At 37.1% G+C, this 27,824-nt stretch overlaps 1 protein-coding gene across 4 annotated transcripts in view; it reads right to left on the bottom strand.

Annotated features, from left to right (window-relative positions):
- LOC117973183 (adenomatous polyposis coli protein-like) overlaps positions 1 to 27,824 on the bottom strand; it is a 61,649-nt gene that overhangs the window by 18,952 nt on the left and 14,873 nt on the right. For 3 of the 4 annotated variants that reach the window (XM_034924590.2, XM_034924592.2, XM_059021839.1), the window contains exons 2-4: positions 21,291 to 21,443; positions 2,662 to 2,746; positions 937 to 1,138 (exon numbers count right to left, since the gene is read on the bottom strand). In XM_034924590.2, the coding sequence (XP_034780481.2) occupies positions 937 to 1,138; positions 2,662 to 2,746; positions 21,291 to 21,425 (422 nt within the window). In that variant the 5' untranslated portion in view covers positions 21,426 to 21,443. Of the gene's footprint in view, positions 1 to 936; positions 1,139 to 2,661; positions 2,747 to 21,290; positions 21,444 to 27,824 lie in introns of those variants that run through there. The other variant, XM_034924595.2, reaches the window with a different exon arrangement.

Raw genomic sequence — 27,824 nt, 5'->3', positions numbered from 1 at the left:
ACATAAAAATATACACCTACACGACTCCTAACCTCTGTTATATTTATTAAAAGGAACCTATTCACTATATTCCAGACACTTTACTCTAGCTGCACTGAATACTGATCAGGCAATGATGACCTTAGATACAGCGGTAGAATCAATTACCCATCATTACACAGTGCCGCAGAGGAAACATACCACTCTGACGTTGCAGAACATCAAACGCTCCTCCTGTGTACAGCCAATTTACATTCATTCTGTATCTGCTGAATAGGCTTCCGTTTACATTGGATTAACTTTATTTTTGAAAAAAATGCACTGTCGAAATGCATACCAACATATGTTATTTTAATAAAGAATCTGAAGAGGTTAATTAGGGAATTGACAAAAAGCTTATTTTAACATTACAACATTCTATCTATTAAATCACTGATTTAAATATAAATAGTAGAACCTAATCCAGATTATTATTATTGTTTTATTGTGTTATTATAATTTTGTATTCTGCCACTTGGTTGCCCCGTTTTAACATAGCTTCTCTAGAGCTCAAATCAATAAACAATTATGTGCACAAACTAACTAGAGTTGTGCTTCCACTCGTGATTTAAAAATACCTGGCATGCTGGGCTCTGAATTCAGTGTACTTCCACAAGGAAACAGCAGGAAAATTAGCCCCACAAACAGATACAGGTGAAGGAGATTATAAAGTGGGAAAAATGGAAAACTATCAAATACAGCTAAATACCAGCAGCAGGGTTGCATGCCATTTAGGAGTGGACCCCCTAGTGGATGGCTTTTTTCACTGCATAGTGAACCCTAAGCTCTAACCTAAACCTTAGCTTGAGTAAGCATTGGTGGTAAAGTCCCTAACCCCCACATAGCTTCAGTAGTGGTCAACATGGAGATCAATGATGACAGCTAAACATAGGATGGTGATAAAAATAAAAAGTTTACCTTTCTTTCTCTAACTCCTCCAGATACCCAGTGCTTTCCCGACTGCCATTGACCAATCCCCTTCGTGGATGGGAGCCCATGGGTACAGGGCTGCTTTCTCCTGACCGCCCGGATACCGAGCCCTCTCGACTGCCGTATGAGCGTAAGGAAACCTTCGGCCTCAGTTTGACCCCAGGAAAATTACTGGGATCCAAGTTCATCTCTGAAGAGAAATTGAGAATTTATCAATGTATCTCCTTTTTATTAATGTTGAACAGAGACAGAACCTGTAGATTTGAATCTTGATAAATCAAAAAAATATCAGACAACGTGGTTAAACTTCACACGGCAGCACCAGGTAAAACCAAAAGCCGATACTCCACCACTCAAGGATGAGGAGAATAATCATCTGGTTTCACAGACCCTTTAGCACTACTCATGATCAAACAAGACTAGGATACTGTATGTTAAGTGCATGAATGAGGCCAATTCCTGTTTTTCATTTCCAATTTTAAAATTGGTTCCCAATTCCAATTCCTATTCCCTTTTAATCAATTCCAACACATCACTGATCAAAAATGCAACGAGCAGTATTCTGTTAAAATGAGCTTCTCACAGTGGCAACAAAATGACTTCAATTGAAGTCATTGTTAATCAATTAAATTGGCTTCAAATTAAAAGCAGTTGAACAATCATGGCCATTATTATGGTTGCTAAAATAACCTTCGAAGGAATTGGAAACTGAAAAACAGGAATTGACCCCAACCCTGGTTAAGTGACAAACAGAGAAGAAAACTATTTCCAATTGGGGTCCTGCTTTTTTTACAACAAAGAAACAAAACTTTGGTTCAAAACACTTGTGATATTACCTCACAATTAATAAATGTATTGATTTCCATAATTAAAATATAAATAAAAAAATACATAGATACATACACACATACATATAAAGCTAGTAAAACATAATAAAGACAATGTACTTTAAAACCCAAATGAAGAATTGATATAAAAAAGTAACACAGATGTAAGCAGTCATGGAATAGTATAATATGTTTTTACTCATTATAAATTGAATTGATATTGGATTTAAGAATTCACAACCTAGAAATGATGCTGCTGGGGGAGCAGGAATAACTGTAAGAAACCTTGTTTTTCTCTCCAAAGTTCCTACTGTATTAGATTCATTACACTACATTCCTCATAGCTGTAGAAATATTTGCTAACATTTATGTTATTGTACTTTAGTCATGCCCATAATAGCCATTGATGTTCTGCTGTTTTTAAAAAAAGAAAATAAATGTAGTAGAATCTTGCAGTATAATTTAACTCAAATAGGGGTTCATGTTAACCATTACCAAAGCTGCAAGATGATAATGCATGCACAGTAGGAAGATGCAGAACACAGCACACCGAAAAAATTAGTAGGTTTGTATGTGAAAATGCTAAAGTATCCTTTCAACCTGAGACAGATAGATACTAAATGTGAGATTTTAACTCATCAACAATATATTAACCCATCCTGTATAATACAAAATACAGTCTTCTTGCTTACTGCATGTCCTGAACTATGTATTCCATATAGCTTGAAATGTACAGAAACAATCAAATCAGACACTGGCAACATACTGTAGTTTTGCATCAACAGCTGGATTAAACCCGACAGAGCGAGAAAATGCCTCTCCCCAATAATTATATTAGTTAAGAATTTCTAATAAAAAGGTTAAAAACACGAGCTCAAAGCCCTACCTTTTAGCCGCTCCAACAGGTCAATTTGCCCAGAAGACCCCATGGATTCTTCTTCAATGCTTCCTTGTAACTCTTTAAGCACCTCCTGAAGCAGGGAATGGAGCACAATCAGTATCCCTATGACCATACTGTATGCTGCTGTATAAGGAGACAGAGCTGCATGCTGCTCTGCAGCCCTCATTCACACAGCTACTGTACACCAGCCCCACTGCTAATGGCCAGCACAGCTCCCCTTTGTTCTCCTGCTCTACAAGGAATCCTGCATACAAGTATTGGCACTAACCCACAAGAACCATTTATTCTGCATTCCGACTAACAAATCTTATCCGATGGCATCCTTATTGATATCTTTAATGAAACCTCTGAATACATTCCTCTCTTGGATGACATCCCCATGAGTGTTTGCCCAGACAGCGATGCACTCTAATTTCATGATGCATCTATGCTTGGTGCGAAATTGTGAACAAAAACAAAGCATCCCGGGGCATAACCAAGGGCAATGTCATATCAGACCACATGGTTTGTAAAGTGGATATGAAAATGGATATGGGGTGAAAAAAAGGATCTGCATCATCAGTATGTCCAGAGGTTGAAACAATGTGCAGTGAAATGGTTAATTACTATGGACCACCTGATCATAGTACACTGACAGAATGATTTGGACGATAGTTTTGAATTTAATCACTGCTTAATGAAATGTTGTTTTTTTTATTATTATAAGGCCAGAGGTAAAACAATCCAGCAGGGAAACAGATAATTGAACGTAAAGTAGGCTACATTAAAACACTGCTGTGTACCAAACATTAAAACAATAACTCAGCAGAAACTGCATTCATATTCGGGTGCCATATTGAGAATTGCTGTGACTTTGTTTTCTGGATGATAGACATAAGATCCCAATATTGTAGCTGTCTCAGCTGAATGGTGCTTTTACATTTTGCCCAAGAAGTTTCCAGAACAATGAAAATATGAAGTTTCTAGCTGAAATGGGTTACAACAGTATCAGCAAGAGATGCTTAAGAAAAGAAACACACTTAGCAACATACTGTAGGACCCATGGAGACATGGAGCAATAAACTATCAACAGAAATGCCATCCAACTGTCCAATTAATAAAATGGCGATTAAATGACATTTTCACCAGTCACCTTGGTAAAAGCAGAATACACCAGGCTTTCTGCTACACAGCCAGAATTAAATCGGAAGAAAAAGAAAAAAAAAAAAAAAAAAGAGTACCGCCTCTGGCTGATAAATCAATACAACAGCCTTACTAACCTTTTCAGATATGCATTTTCTTTTATTGACGTTATGCATTTTCATTTAATGCTTCAACTTGCTACAAGGTGAACACAGCAGTAACTTACGACTGCTCCACTTGCAGTAAAGTATGCTGAAATGGAAACTGTACCCTTATTAAGAGAGGCTGGGATACTGCAATGGCCAGGATACACAGTGACACCCAAGGAATGACAGACACTCTTTCACATTGCATTACTATTACAAAACTGAAATAAATTTCCAGTCCGCCCTTGTCTGATCTTTTATGCATGTGCTATAAATCCAAGAGTTCTTCCCCCGCAGCCTGGCACTGAACTATCATTGACAGCTGACAAACAAGGAACTACTGGCGCATAATGTAATGCAAACTGAAGTGGTAAAACTCAACAAGTCAACAGTATACTGTAATATACTATCCATATACCAATTTGCCTAATGGAGGGGGGCATGGACACACATTCAGTAACATCACAGAACACACAGTAATATACCACCAATAGAATTGGGTCATTTAATCCAGCCACTGTTAACTAATCATGAAGTTTAAGGCAGTTGTGTATGATAACTATGATCAGCCGTTGAGTGGTACTGTATCAGTGGAAACAGTCTCTACCAGTTTCTGTTATGGGCTTAATATGTAACATCATACAGTAACACTTCACAGAATAAGAATAAAAAACACCTTATGTGAAAGCTAGTTCTGTAAAAATCTGCAGCAGAGATACTGCTCCATATCCTGACTCACTTGAAGGAATCAGTACAATTTGCTGTATATGATTCACAATGCAGGTTCTTGAAGAATGTGCATGTGTCCCCCATTCTTACAGTTGACACTGTACATACAGTCGAAAAGATATTTAACAGGACTGTAGATTCACATTTGTGGACATTACGAAACGTATAGCTATTGTACTGTACTACCAGCCTTTCAAATTGTTTGACAGCTCTCATCCAGTTAGCATCCATAACAGGTCAAGTGAAGCAGCTTGCTTTCATATGGGGCAAGGGTTTCAATGTAAATAAAACAAGGTCAGTGAGCGAAAGTGGGTAATAGGAGTGGCTATGGATAAAAATCATAAAAATGCCACCACCAAGCATGTTACATAACATGTTGTGGCAGAAATACAATGATTCTTGCTTGTAAATCTCCCTCCTGACCTGTGAGGGCGCTAAGCAGCGAGAACAGAGTTCCCTGGATGGGCTGGCCTGGCAGTTCTTTCCCAGGGTTCCAGGGAAGTCAGCCAGCTAGGAAGGGGGCGAGACTCTGTTGCAATAACGCATTGACCCGTAAGGGAAACAACGTGGCAGCCGCAGATTGGAGAGGTTGTTGCACTCGTTTACCAAGGGGTCGTGTGTGACAGCATAAAAGGGGACGGAGAATCACAAACTGTTCCTTCGCTTTGGTCTGCGAGACCCCGTTGCACGTAAAAAGTACCATGAGTGTTTTGTTTGTCTTGTAATTGTCTTGTTTTATGCATTACTAGACGGCTAACACAGATCCTGAGCTGTCGCCAAGGGCCAGCAATAAAATGGACAGCACTTCACCATTGTCACAAATATAAACTTGTATCACCCACCACGAGCACTATTGCATGCACCCAGGACTGGTGACTGTGTTTCTATTATTGTGGGGCAGATATTGTTTATTATTTGGGACTGTCTTTTCCTGTGTTATTTATCCTGTGCTGTACACATTGGTGTGTATTGCAGGGGAATTATTGTTTGGTCGCCAGACCTGAAAAATACAATAAAAACATTTTTCAAACCGGATTACAATTATCTGTCTGCTTCTTTCACGCACTGCATCACTCCTGCACCTGTTGCCACTCAGCCACTTTGTCACACATGTACTTTAACCATAATTAAGTTACTCTAAGAGTAACTTCATTCCTGATTATTCATACTTTATTCATAGCTGTGATTGGTAGTTAAATAATGAGCTGTAAGCAATGGTTGAATAGGAGTCAGAATAGGAGTTTATTTTCATTTACTATTTTTTTTTATTATTATTTATAAATTTAGTAGTTGCCAATTATTTTTATTATTTACTCCCAATTTGGAATGGCCAATTATTATTGTGAAACTCAACTCACCGCTACCACCCCTGCGCTGACTCAGGAGTGGGGAGCACTGTAGAAATTAATTTGAACAAATCAAGGTTACTTGAAAAGGAAATAATTCATTTTAAAAGGAGAGTAGAACAAATGTTTGCATTACTCGAGGATGTCGTACGTGGTACATTCAGTGGTTGTCAAGTGGTTAAGATCTGCCACTGTTTAGCTAATAAACAGAGCTCAATCTATTTATGTAAAAAAAAAAAAAATCTTCTGCTGCACAGTTCATGTCCCAGAAACTATTCCGACTAGACTTCACATTCAAAGATGAAAAGGCAATACTGAATTTTAAGAGAGGCCAAAAGTTCTAAGAAAATGTATTCAAATTACTTAAGGCATAAGTTAAACATTCAAAGGAAAAAAATACTCCAGAAGTGTTATTTAAGGCAGTGCCACAAAAACAGAAAGATTTTGCCTTTAGGTGAGAGCAAAAAAAAAAAAAAAGATTTGATATATCAAATAGTCCCCCCAACTGAAAGAATCACAATCAGAGCTATGAACCCTACAGAAGTACTTCTGCTAATTCTTTAATCTTGTGTTTTTGCATTTGATCTCCTGCAGTCTCAGATGATGTTCAAATGCATTAATCTATCTCTTTAAAGTTATTTTTGCCCATCATAAGATGTTGATCACTAAACACAGACCTACAGTGCCTCCAAGACAGAGTCCAGGAATTCCTTTAATGTTTTCTTTTAATATTATTTTGAAAGACACAGGGATAGCAGAAGATTTTCTCCCCCTCAGATTTAACAAAAGTAGTACTCCCATTTCCAAAATAAATAGAAAATGAAACCCACATGAATGGGTAGTTTATAGCACATTTCTTCTTCCACCTAATGTATTTCTTATTTCATATTTTTGGTCTCTGTGGACAGCTGTAATGCGAATAATCTGGTTGTATCCCTCCATGGACTCTCCCTACACCCCCACTCGACCTCTCCGCTCCGCCTGCACTCGAAGACTAGCTCTACCTCCGCTACGCTACCCTGCCTCCAGAGCCCGCTCCTTCTCCACCCTTGCTCCGCAGTGGTGGAATGACCTTCCTACAGATGTCAGGACTGCCCAGTCCCTGACCACATTCCGGCGCCTCCTTAAGACTCACCTCTTCAAACAGCACCTGTAGAACTCCTCTGTTTGTATCCTGGGACACTATCACCCTTCATGTAAATGTGCTTTATTTTGCTCTTATCTGCCCCCTATTTTACTGCATTTAATCCTGTACTTCAGAATACTGTAATCTGCCAGGTGTTTAACCTGTAGTACTTTGTATTTAATCATATCCTGATGTAACTATCACTATTTAATCATATCCTGATGTAACTATCACTATTATCTGCTGTATTATTGAATTGTGGTTTGTCACACTTGTACTTTGCTTGAACAAAAGTTATTGTATTTCTTGCTCTTATTGTATTACTTGTATTGTAACACTTGAAATGTATTTGCTTACGATTGTAAGTCGCCCTGGATAAGGGTGTCTGCTAAGAAATAAATAATAATAATAATAATAATTGACATAGTGAACAAGTTCAAACCAATCAAAACAATAAAGTAATTTCAATGGGCACAACTTTCTGTGTGAATAGATCAAACTGCAGCACTGTTGGAAGGATTTGTGAATTTAGACCTTCTGTCTTGCCACCTTCACAAAAAAGGTTATCGGTTGCAATATGCTCGGAGCAGTGTTTGATGTGGCTGTGACTTCTATTACATTTTCCCACAGAAGGTTACCCTGCTCTTTAATCTGTGACTTTTCTTTCCAAGTTCTTTTTCAGATTCGGTGATGAAATCACCCAGAGTTCTTTCTTTTAAAAGAAATCCAATTACTTGGAGACCATGGTGTGTTTTAGTTCCTTCTTACTGAACCTACACACATAAAAGGCATCAAAGCTTAATATATTTTACTTGCTTTTATCCACTAATAGTTCAAAGGCTTTGTATAGATGTCACAAAGTTTTAGTGCTAAAGTGAAATAAATTGCTCACTCCTGTAACAGACGACTGCTGCTTTAGTAATGGTAATGTTATCTCTAAAGGGCCTGCTCAGTAGGAGATGGTACTCTACAGTACAGTACATTACTTGAACCTTCATAGGCACTACAAACTAGGGATGCACCGAATCCAGGATTCGGTTTCGGATTCGGCCCGAATACCTACTTTTTGAGCAGGGTTCGGATCCATTTTAATACATCCATCCAATGTGTGCAGTTCTTTAAATAAAAGACAAATCCTGTATTGAATGTAACTGTATAGTGCGTTTGATGAACTCTGGTCGCAGCTCTCAACTCTCTAACTCCCTAAATTACTGGTGGCACACGCACTAAACACGTCACGCAGCTGATGAATGTAAACATACCCCCCCCCCCCCCACCCGTATGCAACACAGCACAGTCACATCTCACTTTTCATGAAGTTATGCAGTAAACCTGTAATATATACAGCAAACTGTTGTTGACTTTTGTGCTTTGTTGCTTTGTTTGTGAAATGTGTTCTATCATACAGAGATAAAAAATAAAAACTTGGTGCACAGAAAAATATATTTTTTGTAACTTTACAACTGTCAGATGTGCAAGACGTTGTTGAGCAATATGCTTTAATAAATTACATTTTACATTATTGCAATGTGCCAATACAAGTTGAACCATTTGGGAATTGCTGTGTTTTATTATATATAGGCTATTTTGTAGCCTATTTGATAGGTGTTACACACACGGTGCATTTAAATCAACATGGGTTTTATTTCGCAGGGAGATTCGGGTCACTAACGGTAATTTTTTCCTCATAGCTCTCAGATCGGTGACACGGGTTGAAACGTTTTCTTTTGAGATGAATTCGGTATTCGGCTGAATCCCAAAAACCTGGATTCGGTGCATCCCTACTACAAACACCACCTTTCTGGGTCTGGGTCTTGCAAACTACCATGGTACACTCCTTCAATATGTTGAAGCTCACAGATTAAGACAAAAAAGCAACACACACTTCAGTTAGCCTACAGTACATGCTAATCAGCATTACAGTACATAACAATGGAAATACTGACAGAGTAAGGACCCACCTATCTGACGTCACTAACTTGATTGGACAACAAAAAACGCACTGTACCAAAAATAATAAATACATTAATACCCAATACAACATAGTCTTACAATTCTACCAAAGCAGACAATTATTTTGTGAAGAGGGATACACAAGTGACACTGTAAATTTCTGAACGTAGAGTATTCATTTTATCGTCACATTACTTTACAATCCAATTCCAAACTAAATATTTTAATAAAAAAATGAAAATAAAATTGTAGCTTCAAAATTTGAAATCCAGCAACACTGATTAACATAATCATTCTTACCATAATGAAGCTCTTGCCATCACAAAAGCCCATGTTCATCAGAAAAGCCATCATTCTCAGATTTTAGGTAATGTGTATTCCGGTATTAAATGATGTAGATAGCAGACATTTTAGTGTTTAAAAAACAAAATAGCGCACAGTACCCCCTAACAGAAAGCACAAACATGATTCTCTAATGGTGTCCGACACAATCTGCTTGCAGGAAGCTGCTTGTCATCCCACCCAAGTCAATAAAAATCTGCCTAATGCAAGGGGAAGACAATGGGGTTGCAGCTGCTTTCCATTAAACTAATATGACACTGCCCTGATATCCCCTTGGGCACTCCAGCTCTCACTCACTGCAAGATGACCTCGGCATCGCTGCTTGAACCCTTTACTGTAACAGGACAGCCTTAAAACAGTGCCCATTTTCACTGGATTATCAGAAACAAACCCTTACTTCAGGACTTGAAACACATGGGGAATACGCCACGTTATACAGTACATTAAAATAAGCCTTTGATATTACTGTACATGCTTAAACTATTACTTAAAGATCTGCAAAATAAGCTGCAATGTAAGCGCCAACATTTTTACAATCTTTGTAAAGGAAATCAATCCTCCATCTGCCATGGACTTGTCGACAGTATCAAGTGTTGACTCCCATAATGCCCCTGCCTGCAGTATGCAGAATAAATTGGGCTTTCAGTGGTGAATTGTGTTATTCCACACTACATACAGTAATATATATATATATATATATATATATATATATATACACACACATACATATACACACACACACACATACATACATACATACACACACACACACACACACACACACACACATATACACACAAACACTTCACTAGTAGTGCTAGACATGGGAGCGTTACACAACAGCGACTTGATTTAATTGAAATAGAAAGAACTGAAAAAAATACCAGAAAACAAACAGCTCGGCTAATTAATGTTTTTCGAGATTAGTTAAAGGAAAATAATAAACACACACATTTAGAGGAGTACACTTGCCAGAGTTTAAACTGTCAAAAATAAAGAGGGACAACAGTCCGGTACATCGAGTTATATTTCTTTGAGAGCTGGGAAACAGACATTTAGCAAGCCGTCCGTACTGCAAACAAATAAATATAATACAAAACTGCAATTTTACATATCTGCCAATAATGTCTTTAACTCGATAATAAAACACACTGCATCTGCTCTCCAATTACAAGGCAACTTTCCCGGAAGCATTTTTAATAACTGCTTGATATCTGGAAATATTCAAATCAATTACCAAGGAAAAGACTAATGATTATTATTACAATTGCACAATCTTTTTTTCCCAAACTGTGTCTTCAGTTTATTTTCACAGAAGCATTTTTAATAACTGCACACTAATAATAATAGTAGTAACAATAATAATAGTAGTAGTAATAATAATAATAATAATAATAATAATAATAATAATAATAATAATAATAATAATAATAATAATAATAATAAACATTTTTTTCACAAACTTTTGTTCTCTTTATTCATAAAAAATTGCAAGCACCAGATGAACCCTTGACGCTGCCTTGACCTACACTCAAAGTGGAACGGTTTCAGCAAATTTGGGCAAGCTGTTCAGAAGATATACTGTACAGGTAGCTTTCATTTCATCAAAAGTAAATCACCATGACTTAGATTATGATTAGAACCAGAGAAGGAATGCCCATACCAACTACAATATAAAAACTCAGAAAAACTTCTTAAGAGGATATACAATATGTAAATCTATTGTACATCACCTATAATTTTAGGATTGAGGAAAAAAAAAAATCTAATTTTTCAATGTCAGATTTTCATTAAGTATATGTAAAAAGCAGTGTGTAATTAAATATGTTAACGTAACGTTATTCAGCAAGTTTAATTCAACTTTATGAAGCAAAATGTGTTAATTCTTTATATGCCTATGTATATTGCAGCTAAGGGTTAAACTCTGATTATTCTTTAGTAATGTGCGGCCCGCTATACACATTAGGTTACACTAGTTTTCTGGATATGCGGCCCGTGATAAAAGTTTGGATGCGCACCTTTGCTTTTGGCCATGCTGTACAGTACGGATTGCCTGCTTTATAAAGGTTACTGTACATTGCATTTCGGGGTATTAATTCTTGTCCACAAACTTAGTAAGGATTTGCAGCTGGGCTTTATTCTATTAAAATGTTTAGCCACCAGATGGAGTGGAAATGAAACAGTTAAACAGAAATATATTGATTTACATAATTACGGAAAAAACTGGCTAATTAAACCTGCCACCTTGGGAGTCAAAAGATGACCTGCTTCATTGTGTTAACAGGATATAACATCTTGAATAGGGATGGCAGGATCTGCAAGACCTATTAAATCCATTTCCTGATTGGGTTAACAGGTCTGCCGTAATTACGCGCATTAGCAAGATTCCCGTATTTATTCAGTAGCTACAGTATGACAAATAGTTAACCCATATGTGCATTTTTTGATTATAAAGCCTCCTTAAATGAGACTTAACATTCCAGAGTACAGTACACTCTGTACATAAAAACATATAATAATAATAATAATAATAATAATAATAATAATGAATTGGCTTAAGCCCGCCAGAGACTCTTACCAAACACAGACATAGTTAATATCGTGTATGCTGGTATCACAGCCAGACATGCACAGTTCTTGATAGAAAGAGGAAAACACAACAGAAAAGCATTTAAACCAGAACACTTTAAGCTATCTAATTCACACACATTCTGCTTAATTATTTTACATAAATGCAGCAGAGGGCAGCAGATTACCTCCGACATACAGCACCACAGTTCTGTCAAACATAAGGAAATGCGGCACGTGCTTTAATAACGTTGATTACAAAGGTTCAGCTGTATTTTGCCTCCAGATAGTCTCCTTCCCTATCACTTATTTTTCTCTTTCAAAAGCATAATGTCCAGATAAAGAATACAAAAGTATAAGGACATATTTTATAAGTGTGATTGTACTCTAGCTACAATGGGTAACAAACAGAGTGTTTTAACCATAAGGTTCTTTGTACTACAGTATACAACACGGGCCATGGCAAGCTCATTAAAAACAGAATCAATATAAATGGTGCACGTGTGAACATCAAGTGATCAATGATTTTTACATCTTTTAATACCAATGATGATTGAAGCTCATACAGTACCTAACTGTGTCTAATCCATATACTTGGGATGCATACTGTAGTTGCCAGTTTATGCCAATATTAAAAAAGAATAAATACAAAAATAAATAAAATACAATTATCAGTTTGTCTACAAATATTCTTGTGAGAACCCCTAAAAGCTGCTGTGACGCACATACTAAAAAACAGCCAAAGGAATTAACATGGTTGCACATGTGTGCGCAAACCAGCAACAAATGCATTTAATTAGAACATAACCAACAGGATCGATATAACTGGATAATGGAAATAGCCTCTCCTCTTTCCAGTCCCATAATATACTACCACTCTCTCGACAGTAATCTGCCCTACACTGTGATCCATCAAGGTCATTCCAAAGCAGCTTGGATATGCAGTGGTGTAATTATACAGTACATTTAAGATGTTAAAATAAATCTGGTTTACGCACACTGCAGCTTAAAAGGGAAAACAGATTGCTTTAATACTGTGCACAGCTTACCAGTCTGACCAAAGGCAGCCCAAACATTTGCTAAACAAATACACATTAAGACAAAAAAAAAGGGTTCAGTAACTAGATATCTTTAAACTGTGCCCATCGCTTATAAAATAAACTATTTTCGCCTGAAAAAACAAATATATTTTATCATAATGTGTCATGACAAACTGTTGACTGCAGATACAGATAACATAACCTATAATAATCTTTTATTTTTTGCTCATGCAAAAGCCATCAAATGTATCTATGTTTGTAGTATTAAATACAGCAATTGTGGAATATCCCAGCATCGCCCCAGGATTAAGAACCTAGGCATCACAAGAAAATGTTGGATACAAGTCTCCACAGAAGGCAAAAAAAAACCTCATCCTTCACACAAGCAGGCTAGTAATTCAAAGAGACAACCATTGAGCATTTTGTAATGCACCTTGGTATATTTGCAATCATCATTAGTAATATATTCAGCAAAATACAAATAGCCTCCGGTGTACACCATTGTCTTTCTTCCAGTATGACTAATAACCAGCAATCAATAACTACTGCAGTTGAATCAAGCTTGGTCCTAGACAAAGGGTGTTGGAGGGGAAAAAAAACCTTGGTTAGTGGTTGCTTCTGGACACCATGATTTGACCCTGCTTCCTGAGATGGGCGTACACGGTCGACCCCTCTAGAATATCTAGCAGGACATTACAATGCAAGGATGGATTGCTCGATCTGGTAGCCAAGGAACTGTCTTCATAAAATCGCCTGAATCATTGCAATGACTTTCAAAGCACTTGTAACACCAAGCATTTGGCTGGCATTCAGTTATTTCTTGTCATTTCAAGGCCACTGGAAAGAAAATGTTACATGACGTCAGTCTGATGTAGCTTTCCAAAATAACCAATTAAAGAGGCCATTACATATTCTGAACTAAGGGTAAAAATGGAAGCATGAAAGACACTTCACTGCAAAAGAAATAACGAATTATATTAAAATAAATTATTTTTTTTATTGATAATCATACTCCAAGTCTAAAGTGCCCTTTTCAGTGTGGAAGACTGTTGCTATGGAGGGTGAGCTTGTGCGCTTGTTTGGGAAGCATGTATGTTGTAAAAGGAAACTGGAAGATTTGAAATGTCTGTGTCACAGTTTGCATCAGATGATAAAGGATCCTATACTATATTTTTATAATATATAAAAACAGGAATAAAACTATATATTCTAGATATATGTACATCTTCAGGCTGTGCCTACCGTAGTTATTGATTATAATCGAATATTCTATTGAGAAAACTGATCTACAGTAATTAAGCTGTTTAATGAATCGTTTAAGGAAACTAAAAAGAACCCAAAATTAACACATTTACTAAAGAAAGTGAATGAACCAGTGGTAAAAACAGAAATGCGTTGCCATAACAATCTGTAGAAATAAACCATACCCACTGGCTGTTGTCTGATTTGCCAGAGTGAAGGGCGGGGAAATGTTGCAGTCCTGTGCCACTGACTAACATTTAATTTGGTGCAATTTCAATTACATGCTGGTTTGTAGAATGACACGTATTAACCTGCATCTTCATGTCTGCAGTACATATGCACCAGGGCATGCCCTATATAAAAAGATTAAATAGTGGTATCCAAATAATTTAATTACTTACAAAATTTGATTACTTATTAGTTTCTACAATCTGAACATCCTCACTACATTTCCAGTAACTGGAAGTGCACCCCCCACCCCCCAATTAGACAGCTGCAGCAGACCCTATACAGTAGTCATTTCCAACACTTCCCTTCCCACAGCAAAAAGGCAAAAAAAATTTAAATATAATGCTTAAAAATGGAAACACATGGAAGTTACTCACTCTGGCCTCTATAGCACCTAACAAAAGGATGCCACAAGACTTAGTTTATTCATCCATTTATTTCACTATTTAATATATATATATATATATATATATATATATATATATATATACACACACACACACACACACAGAAGGCTGTTTATCTAGGGTATGTTTATTTACAGCAGATTGAAACAGAAATGCAATGTTGTGATTTTTAAACAGCACAGACCATTTCAGATTTTAAAAGGGTCTATTTTAAACTCAGTGAATGATGAAGTACACTTTGCAACATGACACAAAACCACCGGATTATGTTATTTTTTAAATCTTTGGAACTACAAGTTACTTTTAGATAATTTCTGGTACTGTTGAGTCAACAAAGTGTTTTGCACAACAACTATACCATCTGTGAATAACCTAGAGATGTATGCGAGTTTTGGGGATTTGGGCACAATATAATACAGGAAAACAAAGATACATGAGACAGAGACAGACATAACCTCCTTTGCTAAGAATATATCAAGGTCTATTTTATAAATACATACTTAAAATCGCTAGTGTTTTTTTTTGCTTTTACAACTACAAATAAATCATTCAATTAAAATGCCATGAGATTTTGGGATAGCATTTTTTTTTTTTTTTTTTTTTTATCCCTCGAGCTTTTCTGCACCAGTTCCCCAGCTCTGATAACAAAAGCTGCCACTTAGGGAATGCCTGTCCAACAAATTCAGGCCTGTGAAGCAGCTCCTCTCAATGCAGTGTGCTTTCCCTATTCCCCATCGGTTGCCGTAACAACTGTAGTCAAGTCTGCACAACCTTTTGTTGTAGGACCTGTACTAAATACAGTAGAATTTCTTTTCTTTTTTCAGTGTGATCCACCAGATACTGAAATGTAATTGAAAAAGGGAGCATTGAGGTATTCTATCTAGTTGTTTTCTCCAATTCTGAAGGACTGTGAGAGGAGAGTGCAGCCTGAGAGAACACATCTGCTGAAAAGACTATCCTTCAAAATATCCGCTCGACCAGCTTAATATAACATCGTCACGCCAAAGGGCCACATTTTCATTCCCCTCCTACTAAGAGTATTTTAGGCATGTCCTTAACAAGTCAGTCTGGAAATGCTACACTGTATCAAGACGCAAAATAGCAGTTGAAAAAGTATTGCATATATAAGCTTCAGAATTGATTTTTGATATTTAAATTCTAAAGCAGGGAAAAAGATTAGAGGCTGAACTAAAGTACAGCACATATAATTATTGAGCAGCATAGCCTTGTTGTAATTTACAGAACCGTATAATCCCAAAATTGCGTGGGACAAATCTCACTGTCCTCAAAGCATGCTGAGATACAGAAATCCCCAGTTTATATTTTTCACTCAGACAAGGTTGTCCCTGATGCGCCCTAAATACACAGTTAATACTTTTACTCTCCATTTTCAATATCTCAGGAGAAACTCACACATCAGGAATTGTTCTGTTTCAAATGCACACAAAAAAACACCAACTAATTCAAAAAGTCATTAAGGTTAGTTTCCTGGCTTTTGTAGGGTGTCAAGTTTTAGTATAATATTTCCTAAACCTAAATACATGGTTATATTGACTGGTGCCTGACTATTCATTTTCAATTGGTTAAATGATATCATGTTACATTCTAATACAGTACAAAAGACATATAAAACAATGTGTTGAACGTGTGGTACTTATTACAATAATAATAATAAAACTAAAAGCACATCTGACCCATTGGTGATAAACAGGTGTGACATAATGAGAATGTTGAGGAAATAGACAAATTTAACTATTCCTTTCATATACAGGTTATACACGGTATGCAGCCTTTCCACAAACAAAGATGCCACATTGTGGCAAAGTGGTTTGTAGTGCACAGGTGTAGAAGTAATGCAGTGCTCAGTAACTATCCAACAAGAGTTCAATGGTGAAAAATGAAGTTTTATTATTTGCTTTTAAATAATAATACTGACTATACATCTAACAATGACAAATACAATTATTAATAGACTGACAAAAACACTCACGGTTTAAATCACAGTACGTCCTTTACAGGTCTTTTCCATAACCGTAACAAAGGAACAGATCGCTCGGCCACATCCCCCAATATACCTTCAGTCACGCCCCCTTTGGTTGCGAGTGCAATCACGTCTCCTCCAATCCATGACTGACACATCGCCTATCGCAGAAAGGCGCTGACTTCTAGTATTGTGGCTTCGCCCACTTTTTGGATGGCCGAATTCTGACTGACCCTCGAATGACCTGTCAAACCATCCAGTCCGGGGCACACTGTTCCGGTTATACCGTGCCCTCACAGGTTGGGAGGGAGACTGGCTCTGATTCACTCGCTCTCTGTCACATACATCTATGCACAAGTTTATAAAGAAGCTGCTTGTTTAAAATGTGTTTATTTAAAATTGTGTACAGTAGGAAACATGTTTTTGATTGTATTTTTAAACAGTGCAATAGTGACAATATTCACTGATGACCTGCAAACCGATGAAAAGAAAAGCATTGCTATAGCATCATTTCAGCAGTCAAAAAATATGATCAATTATGTTCACTCACTGCAGCAATTCACAAAACAGCTCCGGAGAACTGAAGATTCAGTGGGCGCCCTCCATTCCCACCACCAAGCCAATTTCCTCATTTACACCCAGGAATTAGTGTCTTCTGCAAGACATGCAAAAGTTGCTTGACTTGAAAAATGAAAACGTAATAAATGGAGCTGTCTCATCTGGAGTTAAATGAATGGTTAAATTGTTGAAAATATCCGTGATACACAAAAAACATTGAATATCCATATCCTTGTAAGCCAGGCTAAAAACATAGCACCCACCAAAATTCCAGTCGTGAAGGAAATGAAAAACTAAATTTACAGCGATCCAAGTCTGAGGTGCAACAAAGAAAATAAACAATCATGTTACTAAACATTTCATTGTTAACAATCTTCTATTTGAAATAAACACACTATTGCTTGTATATAAACATGTTATCAATCAATTTGAATTTCTAAAGCAATGTTAATGCTGAAATTGTAATAAAAACGCTTATCTTTCATTATGTGTATGACTTTCAGACTTTCCTGCAGAGTACTTTGCAATGTGTGAGTCTGGGAACATGTCTACTACAGATTTGCTGAACTAGTCACAACATGCAAAGGTCTCACTATATGTAACTACCTTGATCTCCCTTTTTCCTTTGGCAACAAAAGATATTATTGAAGTGCTGGTTTTCTGAGCGGCGCTGGGCTTTTGGTGTTTTTGTGATCTCTCATGCTTACCACACATCATCAATCTTGCTCCCACATGCCACCATTAAAATCAGTCCTGCCTAGTTTACAGAAAGTATGTTGTTTTCCAACATTGCTTAGGATTATGCGACGATATGTTGTGGTCCAAGAAGCTTGACATTTGGATCAGTATTTTTTTTTTTTTTTTTTTTACCGGGCAAGGAGGGCTTATCGCACACACAGCCATCCTAGTTGGTCAACTACTGAATGCATACCTGCCACAGGGATCCCCAGGGTCCTAAACCCTGCTCTGTACAGACGGGGATTGCAGTACCCACACACCGTACATGCCTTTTACAGAAATTAAAAGTCTGCTGACAAAGGGGTTTAACAGTAGAGTTTTGAGCAAAATTCAGAAGAAGATCTGTCCCGGGAGTTGTCCAGGAGAGGTGTCCAAAAAATGCGAGCGTCCCGGCAAATAAGGGGGAGTTGACAGGTCTGTCAACACAGGGGCTGGCAAGAAACAGAAAACCGTGAAGCACAAATGATCCACGATAGGGCGTGCTATATCAAGGAGACACTGCCAACAGCAATCCGCTTGACTGGGGGGAAAAAAAAAACAAGCTTGAAATATCAACATCTTGCTCAACTGGCCACAAAATACCTGAGTGTGCCAGGTACTGTACCTCTGTTCACTCTGAAAGGGTCTTTTCAACAGCTGGAAACATTGCATATAAAAAGTGTGCCGCCTTGGATCCAGAGCAGGTCAACAGGCTTGTATTCCTGGCAAACAACATGTAAATTTGTGCACATTGAAGAACACTGACTATATATTGATTGCGCTTCTTTGGAGTTTCAAAATTTACTATTAAACCTGGGAATAATACTTTGTGGGTTTTTCACTATGCATTTTCCAAATGGACTGCATGCTGTCTGAGTTTCCTGATTGATGACCACATCTAGTCAATGCAAGTACAATTATCAATATTTTTTAAAACGATTATATTGTGTGTGCCCAATTAATCGATTGCTATTTGGAGGCTTAACTGACAGCCCTACCACACGCCCATGTTTTACCAGGTGAGCCACTCAGGGACCATCATGGCAGTATTACTTAAAAAAAAAAAAGTAAATAAATAAATAAAAAACACCTGTCTGTCACAGGTATCAATTTATTCATAAAAGATAGGTCTGCAATAAAAGGCTTTCTGATTAAATGTGGTGCTGAAGGAGTCCATGATATATCATTGCTGTTGATCATCCAGATTCAATCTTGACTTGATAAAGAACCTTTTGACGTAAGAATATCTAACAGCCACCATAAATTTCCCTTAGGAAACATTTATTGTCCAGAAGAATCTACTACAGCAGGGGTGTCCAATCCTGGTCCTGGAGGGCCGGTGTCCAATTAAGTAATTTAGGGTACAGTTGGAATAAAAACCAGGAGGGACACCGGCTCTCCAGGATCAGGATTGGACACCCCTGTACTACAGCATAATTACAGCAAGCCACTCTTACCAAAAGCCAAGGCAGTAGGTATCTACAGTATATGTATCTTGTGTTGGCTAAAGTACAACAGTACTTAATATAACATTTGTGCAGCCCCTAACCTACTCTGAAATTAACATCAAAGTTACTAAAGCACTTTACAATAGTTTGTGAAACAGTGTTGTACTTAACAGCCTGTAGGTAAAGTGTATCTGCAAGGGCAGCTTTCAGTTCTAGTACATCAGGTGCATGTTCACCATTTAGGTCTTTAAAAACAAATACAATGTGTAACCCATGCTGATCTTGGGCATCAGTCGACTCGTCAGTGACCACTGACAAGCAACCAGACTGTTTTACCAATTCCATAATCTCCTGCTTGTGATACTCTGCAACTTTAGGCAAGTATTCACGTCTCAGCTGGGCTGATGAAGGAATCACTCCACCATTTGCTACACTCTGTCTGAAGAATTCCTGTAACTTTTGGTTGTCCAATTTTTTCAAAAGGGATATTTGCGCAAACAAACGCCTCTGTCAGGTCAAAATTTATTAAGTGGACTTTTGGAATATGGAAGTCACTGTTTTTTGTATCTCTGCAAGTAAAGCAGTCGCAGTACTGCTCTGGATTTCCGCCTTTCGGTGAATCTAAATGCCTGTCAACAGATGAGTTTTGGTAGTGATCTACAGTAACGTTGCAGGACATACTGAACAAGAGCTTACCTCCATCGCTGTGTAAAACTCCTGCTGGATACCGCTTTACGTGATCTGCTGCAGACACATTTTTAGCCTTTTTAGAGACATTTTCTTGTTTACAGTATGTAGTATTTTAATTTCCCACTTAGATTGCATATAGTGACATGACAGTCACTGCACAGCACTGTGTGCACAGCGAATATTACACGCAGGCACATAGCAGAGATGAACAGTTTTGTTAATGTGATTTTTTTTATTTTTTGTATGAAATCCAAATTATGAAATTATTTTTATTTCTTAAGAATATTGTTAAAATCGCAGTATTGGGCTAATTTTCCGTGAAATTGTGATTTTCACAGGGCCTTAAATCATAAGATCTGTAGTCCCAAAACAGCACTAAAATACACTAGAGGCACTAAACTGGATGTGTTAATACATTGCCCAACATCCTTTACACTCAGCTGTTCAAACTAGGGCAAATGCTTTTATTCCAATTTTATTCCATGAGGGGGCCTCCAAAATAATTTTCACCAACAGGAAATTTCATGTTAATAGTAAATTTACAATAAACAACTGCTAAATTTGTAGTAATCAGGAAATTTGTTTAACCCAAGTCTGTTCTAATGAGAATTGACTGTAGTACTTAATCCTTGATGTACAGGTCTGTATGATGCAATAAAGACTATTTGCATAATTAGCTATGGAAAGGCTAAACAAGACCTGTCTAAATATAAATTTTGCACCCCTGGTTTTTTTTTTTTTTTTTTTTTTTTTTTTTTTTTTTAAGACATGCTTTTTCATTAGGTTTCTTACAGTTATACCACAAGGAACAAATCATTTTAAAGCTCCGCGGCACCAGCAAATATAATGTGATGTTGAAAATACAGCATCATAACTTATTTTATGGACCCGTTACGGTTATTTATGAATCAGCAAAACCTTCTGAAATTCAATGTTTTAACAGCATTACATTTTATTCTGTGTAAGCCTACCTTCATGTTCGATGCCTCTCTTTCGAGTTTGGTCAGGTGATTTGAGTTGTCCTCAAGATCTTGACGAAGATTCGAGTTTTCCATTTTAAGTGCCTCCACTTGCTTTAGCAGCTGGTCATAAGAAGCTGCAGCCATCTTGGACTACTTCTTGACCTGATCAAGAGAAAACAGCGTTGTAATTTCAGTTCATTTCTCTACATACAAACATTCTTTGTTATTAGATGTACCTGAAGACAGATCAAATAAATCGAATATTATGAAAACAAAAAAATAAATTAAAAAAAAGAAGTTTGCTACAGATCTCAGGAGTTAATTTTTTTTTGTCTAGCCCCTTTACGTATCATAATTAGAACATCTAGTTATAAAGCATGTGAAACTCCCGACCAATATTACCTCAAGTAGTTCTCAAGGATTTAAGTAAATGCTTTCTACTTAACTACACTGATCACTAAAGTAATAAATGACTATTGAACAGCGTAGTGAAACAGTGCACAAAGACATCTTACACGCATAACAAAAATAAAAAAGGTAAGCTCCATCCCTTTCAGAATTAAATCAGATTTTTTTCAATAACGTACTGTAGAAATTAATAACCAGGGTGCTGGGACAAACATTTATTCAAATAATCTTTCAATACACATTAACATATTCCAGTATTCTTCTATTTTTTCAAATTACCTCCCAAAACAGAGATAAATGTTCTTCTATATACAGGTAAATGAGTTTTATTCCAAAATAGGTGTCAGGAAGTTGGAGAAGAGTTACTTTGGCCAAATGCATCACAATTTTAATTAACCACACAACCCCAAAGCATTAGCAATACATTTCGCCAAGGTGATTAATTACAAAGATGCCGAGCGCCGAGGTGGCTTCCCACTTGCATTCTAATCCAGATTCCTGGATCACCCTTTAGAAATGAGTCAGTGTTGTCAGCTCTAACACTCACGATGATTGCCAAACGTTTCAGAAAATGGATTTGGATAAAGAATCATCAAGTGAATGTTTGGCTCAATGTGGCTGTCATCCCTTGCAGTATATTATCAGAAAATGTATTCCATTTCCTCCGACATCTATTCAGATACAGAAAGATATAATGTATTTGTCTGCCTGGATGTTGAACTCCTTTCCACAATCCTACAGAAACATTCTAGGTGCCAATAATGGGTACTGAGTGCTAAAATAAAGACTTACCCCCTTTCCCCAGTAGTTACCTGTATTGTTTTTGTTTTATTGTAATAAGGGATGCAGGGGCACTGGAACTATGGGTGCTGGGGGTGCATGGCTTCCATCATTTACAGGTGTTACAGTTTTGTTCAATAGATTTCAGCACCCCCACTTTAAAACTTGTTCCAGTGCCACTGAAGGCACAAACTAAAATCGAACCAAAACCGACTTTTACATAAAATTTGATACCGAACCGAAACCAAGTTTTTTTTCTATTTTATTTTTTTTTGCACAATGAAAAAGCGATGGCAGCTCCTAAAAAGTTGCAGAGATCAAGTTACTTATAAAATGTTATATTGCTAACTTAAGAGCTGAAAAACAATGAAAATGTTCTAATTAAGCACATTTTCAGTTAAGTAATTGAGAACTCAGTTGGAATGAAAACCAGAAGACTCATGGGGTCCCCGGGACCAGGGTTGGCAAGCCCTGATGTAGACACTTCACATTAATAGCCTTTAATTTTAATATGTTAGCATAAATCAAAATTGATGACAAGACCTACCTGATAGATTGTGACAGCCCTCAGTATGGTTTGTTGATGAAAGGTACCGGTGCTACTAGCACTGCAGGCATTCGCATGCACTCAGTCTGCGAACCTTAATGTTTTCCAACATTCAAGAAGCTCAAATTGTAACTGGTTCTGTTTTAGGGTAGTCTGTTGCTTCATGCAGGTGTATGTTTCAGTGTATTGATGAAAAGATTGCAAAGATGGAGCTTCTCTGTTGAATATATGCAAGCCAAAATGAAGCATATCAAGTTTTGAGACTTGGTTGCACTAGTATATTTAATATACATTTTCAAAAGCTATGTTCAAATGTACAGCAACAGTAGTAAAAAAGCTGTGCATATCAGAAAATCCAATAGACCCGAGATCTGCAATCCCGGTCCTGGAGGCCAGTGTCCCATCTGGTTTTTGTTCCAACTGTACCCTAAATCACTTAATTGGACCAATTAAGCTTTTAATAAGCAATTTAGGGTACAGTTGGAACAAAAACCAGGAGGGACACCGGCTCTCCAGGACCAGGAATGGAGAGCCCTGCAATAGACTAACCTTAAAATGTCCTCTGGACACCATGCTGTACCAACTCTCCCTACACACTCACTGTGTGTGTGTGTTTTCTGCATCAGCAGTGTTCTCATCAATAAACCCATTAGCAGTACCTCAAAATAAATTAACGTTCAAATTAACTACTGAAAGGAGCAGTCACTCATAAAATTGCATTTCAGGCAGGGTGTTTCTGGTGAACCACACAACTGCAGATACTGGTCCCTGCATGCTTGGATACACAATCATATAATACATTTTACCAACATCTGAGCTGGATGTTAACTAAAATTCCATAACTGCACTAAAAGGCAGCTGAGCCCCCATTCAGAGATGCATCCCCTAGGGTTTTCTAAAACATATGCAAGAATACCATATATAGAAAAGAATACTGAAAAAAAACCTGAAACAATGTATTTTTAATGTTTTCTGATTGCTGTTACTGAGAGGATTGTGTGGTATTAAGCACAAGATCCTGTACTGAATCCTGTACCAATTAAAGTGTCAAACAAGTTTAACAATTACTGTAATGTATCTACTGTACTTACTACCTCACTGTATGTCACTAGAACAGCTTACAGATGACAGAAATTAGTATAACACTATTTGAGTTCCAATAATTAATTACTGTAAAGGTCAGACCCAACAGATAATAATCTGGTTGGAATCACAGCTACTAAACCAGCTATAAGAAATCAGTATACCGATAAAGACTAAAAATAAACACAGTATACTGCAATACACAATCATTTCATTATTAAACTGATTTAATGTTGTAGTATGGGTAAAATAGCATGCACATAAATAGACAACAATTACCCTCCAAGTAAAATAAATTCCAAGTGCAATGTTAAATAGACCAGTGGTTCTCAATCTGTGGTCCACCGGCTCCCTTCAGGTAGTCCGAGGAAAGGTTACATAAACCTTCTCCATGGCCAGCATGCCGCTTATGTAGGAGCACCTATCTGGTTGCATTGCACACATGATTGAGAGATTGCATACTTCCGGTTGAAAGTGGGGGTACGGTAAAGCATCGGGCAGTGTGTTATGTTCACTCACAAGTCTCAGTCAGCAACTAATGAGTTCACCGCATTTGGTCATATGACTGGAGACAGACATGCATGCATTCTCTCTCTATGCGTTTCTTTAGTGCAGGGGTGCCCAATCCTGGTCCTGGAGGGCCGATGCCCTCCTGGTTTTTGTTCCAACTGTACACTAAATTGCTTGATTGGTCCAATTAAGTAATTTAGGGGACAGCTGGAACAAAAGCCAGGAGGACACCAGCCCTCCAGGACCAGGATTGGGCACCCCTGCTTTAGTGTGACGTCACATCCACGGTTATTGTTGCTAGGTGGTTCCAAACAAACAGGCGAGTCTATAGTAAAAATAATTGGTGCGTTTTAAAACATGTGTAAAATGTTATAGCAAGAGGTTGCGGCAGACTGCAACACCATTCAGAAAGAGAAAACTGAAAAATGTAGTCTGAACACCATTGTCATCTGTCAGCCAACATTTAACAATTCAAGGATGAAAATAAGATGCCCATTTCTCAGCAATTTGAGCCATTCCGGATTTTATGGTAACCTTAATCATTCAGACACAATTAAGCTTGTTACTAATTAATGTATCTATTATTCAGGTCTCTTTTTCGCACTAGACTATTGTAAATCTGCTTTGCGATAAGAAATATCAATTTAACAAAGGTTTTCCACTCAAAACACGTTAATATTGCTTTCACTCAGGGGCAACTAAAATACTTGTCCTTACCCAGTTTCCCGGGACTATTTTCAAACAGTAACCACTTTATGGGGCACTACACCTTTGAATAAAAACACATTTAAACTTTTTCATAAAAAAAGACTCTTGATTTTTTTTATATAAACAAAAAAACAGAGCATTTATTTACAATATTCTCCATACAGAGAACAATGAAGTGAAACTACGTTAATGTATAACAGAATAATAAATCTGTGTCAGCTAGTCACGTCTTTTTCATTAATATTATCTACTACTGTTCTTGTTTAAAAATTGTTTTTTAAATCAATCATTGTATATCAAAATGATAAGGTCTGAGAGTCAATTTAGCGGGAAACTTAACTCAACATCGTAAGCTTTAGCCTTCATACTGGCATTAACTTTGGCTTTCAAGACACCAAGTGCACCATCATATAAGAATGATTGAAATTTCCCTCATTTGAGAGAGTTTTCTCCCTTTTTAATTAGTTGTTCTTCCCTTTAAAAAAAAGTGAGCGGCAAAAATATTGAAAGCACCATGTTGTTTGGAACCAGGTAGCAACTATCTCTAAGGAAATGCGCGTCAGTGACGAAATCACTAAAGAGCCGTATTTAAAAAAAATATATATATATACACATACATACACACGGTATTCCATTGGTTTGTATATAATGTCCGTGCTGATATCTTTTGAAAACAAGCCGACAGCCCCATAAGCGTTGTACTTTTTAGCTATTAGACAAAATATTTACAGAATACAGTACTTACAAACTGGTTCTATAACCCTGATTAATTTATTATTAATAGCGTTTAATTAAATTATACCAAATGTTTTTATTTACAAAGAAGGGAAAACATAATACTGTACATGTTTTCATAATAAGCAATTGGGCGACACAGTATGTTATCTACATTGTAAATAAAAATATGATTCGAGGTATAATTTAATTAAAACACTATTAATAATAAACAAATCATGATTGCAGCAGCAGTTTAAGTATTCTGTAAATATTTTGTCTAACAGTTAAAAAGTACAATGTTTATGAGGCTGTCAGGGCTTTTTGTTCAAAAGAGATCGGCACAGACATTATATACAAACCAATGGAATACCTTGTGTGTGTATATGTGTGTGTTAAGAGAGAGAATATATGCATGTCTCCAGTCAAATGTGGTTTTCACAAACACACCGCCTTCTAGCCAAAATTCTAGATAGTACTGTCATAGCCTTATGTTTTCGCCTCTTGTCACTGATTTGCCCCATTGCCGCTGTACTTAATGCACCCAGGGCAACAGAAAAAAAAAACAACAAAATGGTGCATCCCTTCCTGCGATTTCAATCGGGCAGTGTGTGATGCCCGCTCGCAACCTCCTCAATTGAGATGCGACGGTTGCATCGGGCAGTGTGTTCTGGGCTTGCAAATTGTGAGGTTTATGTCAGCACTGTTTACGGAGCAATTGAGACCAGCACGGAGGCTAACACAACAAAACTGAGTATCCCTGACCAGCCGAATTACGCATTGAAGCACATAATCCGTTTTGTTGTTTTTCCCTCTCTGTAAATGTGTTATGAAAAGTAAACTAGAACTGATCTTTAGAACTCCAATTTAAAAATAACTTTGCTCACAGAAACAGGCCATTGCATTAAAACAAAGAAAGGCAAGTCTACAGTTATTCTTAATAATAGTGATTTATTTTTTATTTTTTTAATGTGCTTATTTTTCAGTAAGCTATATTGTTTATTGTGTGGTCTGCCGAGATAAAAATATATATATATATATATTCAGGTGGTCGATGAACAAAAAAGTTTGAGAACCACTGAACTAGACAATTAACTTTTGCTTAACACAAAGTAACATGCAACATATTGGCAAGGAACTGGCATCCCCAAGCATGGGCACACACTGAATTGCCCCAAGGGCACAATGAGGGTCATGAGGTGACACCATTAAAACATTTCTGCAACAATGCCAGCCTCTATAAAAAAAAGAAAAAAGATACCTATTGCCCATGGAGGTATTTGGCCTGCAGTCTTCACTACCAAACATTAGCTTTTCGTGGCCAATTTATCATACTTTGGTGACAAGAAGAGAACTAAGGCACTGACACCTGAAGTTTAGCTACCGTCCTTCAGGTACAACAGCAGGTCACCCCAAATCAGTGCACGTTAGGATTGTTACATGGCAAGTATATGAAATGTAGATGCACTATAAGAATGTATTGTAGGAATCACAACTGCATGCCTACAACGATGTATTGCCAATTCTAAAGTGGAATATTTTCAGGACCTGATGCCCTGATTAAATATTCCAGTGCACATGGTTATTGGTTATTTTATTTTCTGTTTATTGGAACTTCAGCTGGGGCACAGGGTTAAAAGCACACAGAACATTACTGTATCCTTCTACAGCATGCAGGGGCACTGGTTGACTTTTTTTTATTAGCAGGCTAGTGAATGTCAAACAAAGAAAAATGAATAATGTATAATAATAAAATGGACCCGGAAAAGATTCTTCGTGGAAACAGATCTTAG

The sequence above is a fragment of the Acipenser ruthenus genome, chromosome 1 (genome assembly GCF_902713425.1).
Source record: "Acipenser ruthenus chromosome 1, fAciRut3.2 maternal haplotype, whole genome shotgun sequence".
In the NCBI taxonomy this organism is placed as follows: Eukaryota; Metazoa; Chordata; class Actinopteri; order Acipenseriformes; family Acipenseridae; genus Acipenser; species Acipenser ruthenus.
This window is presented reverse-complemented; position numbering and strand designations above follow the sequence as displayed.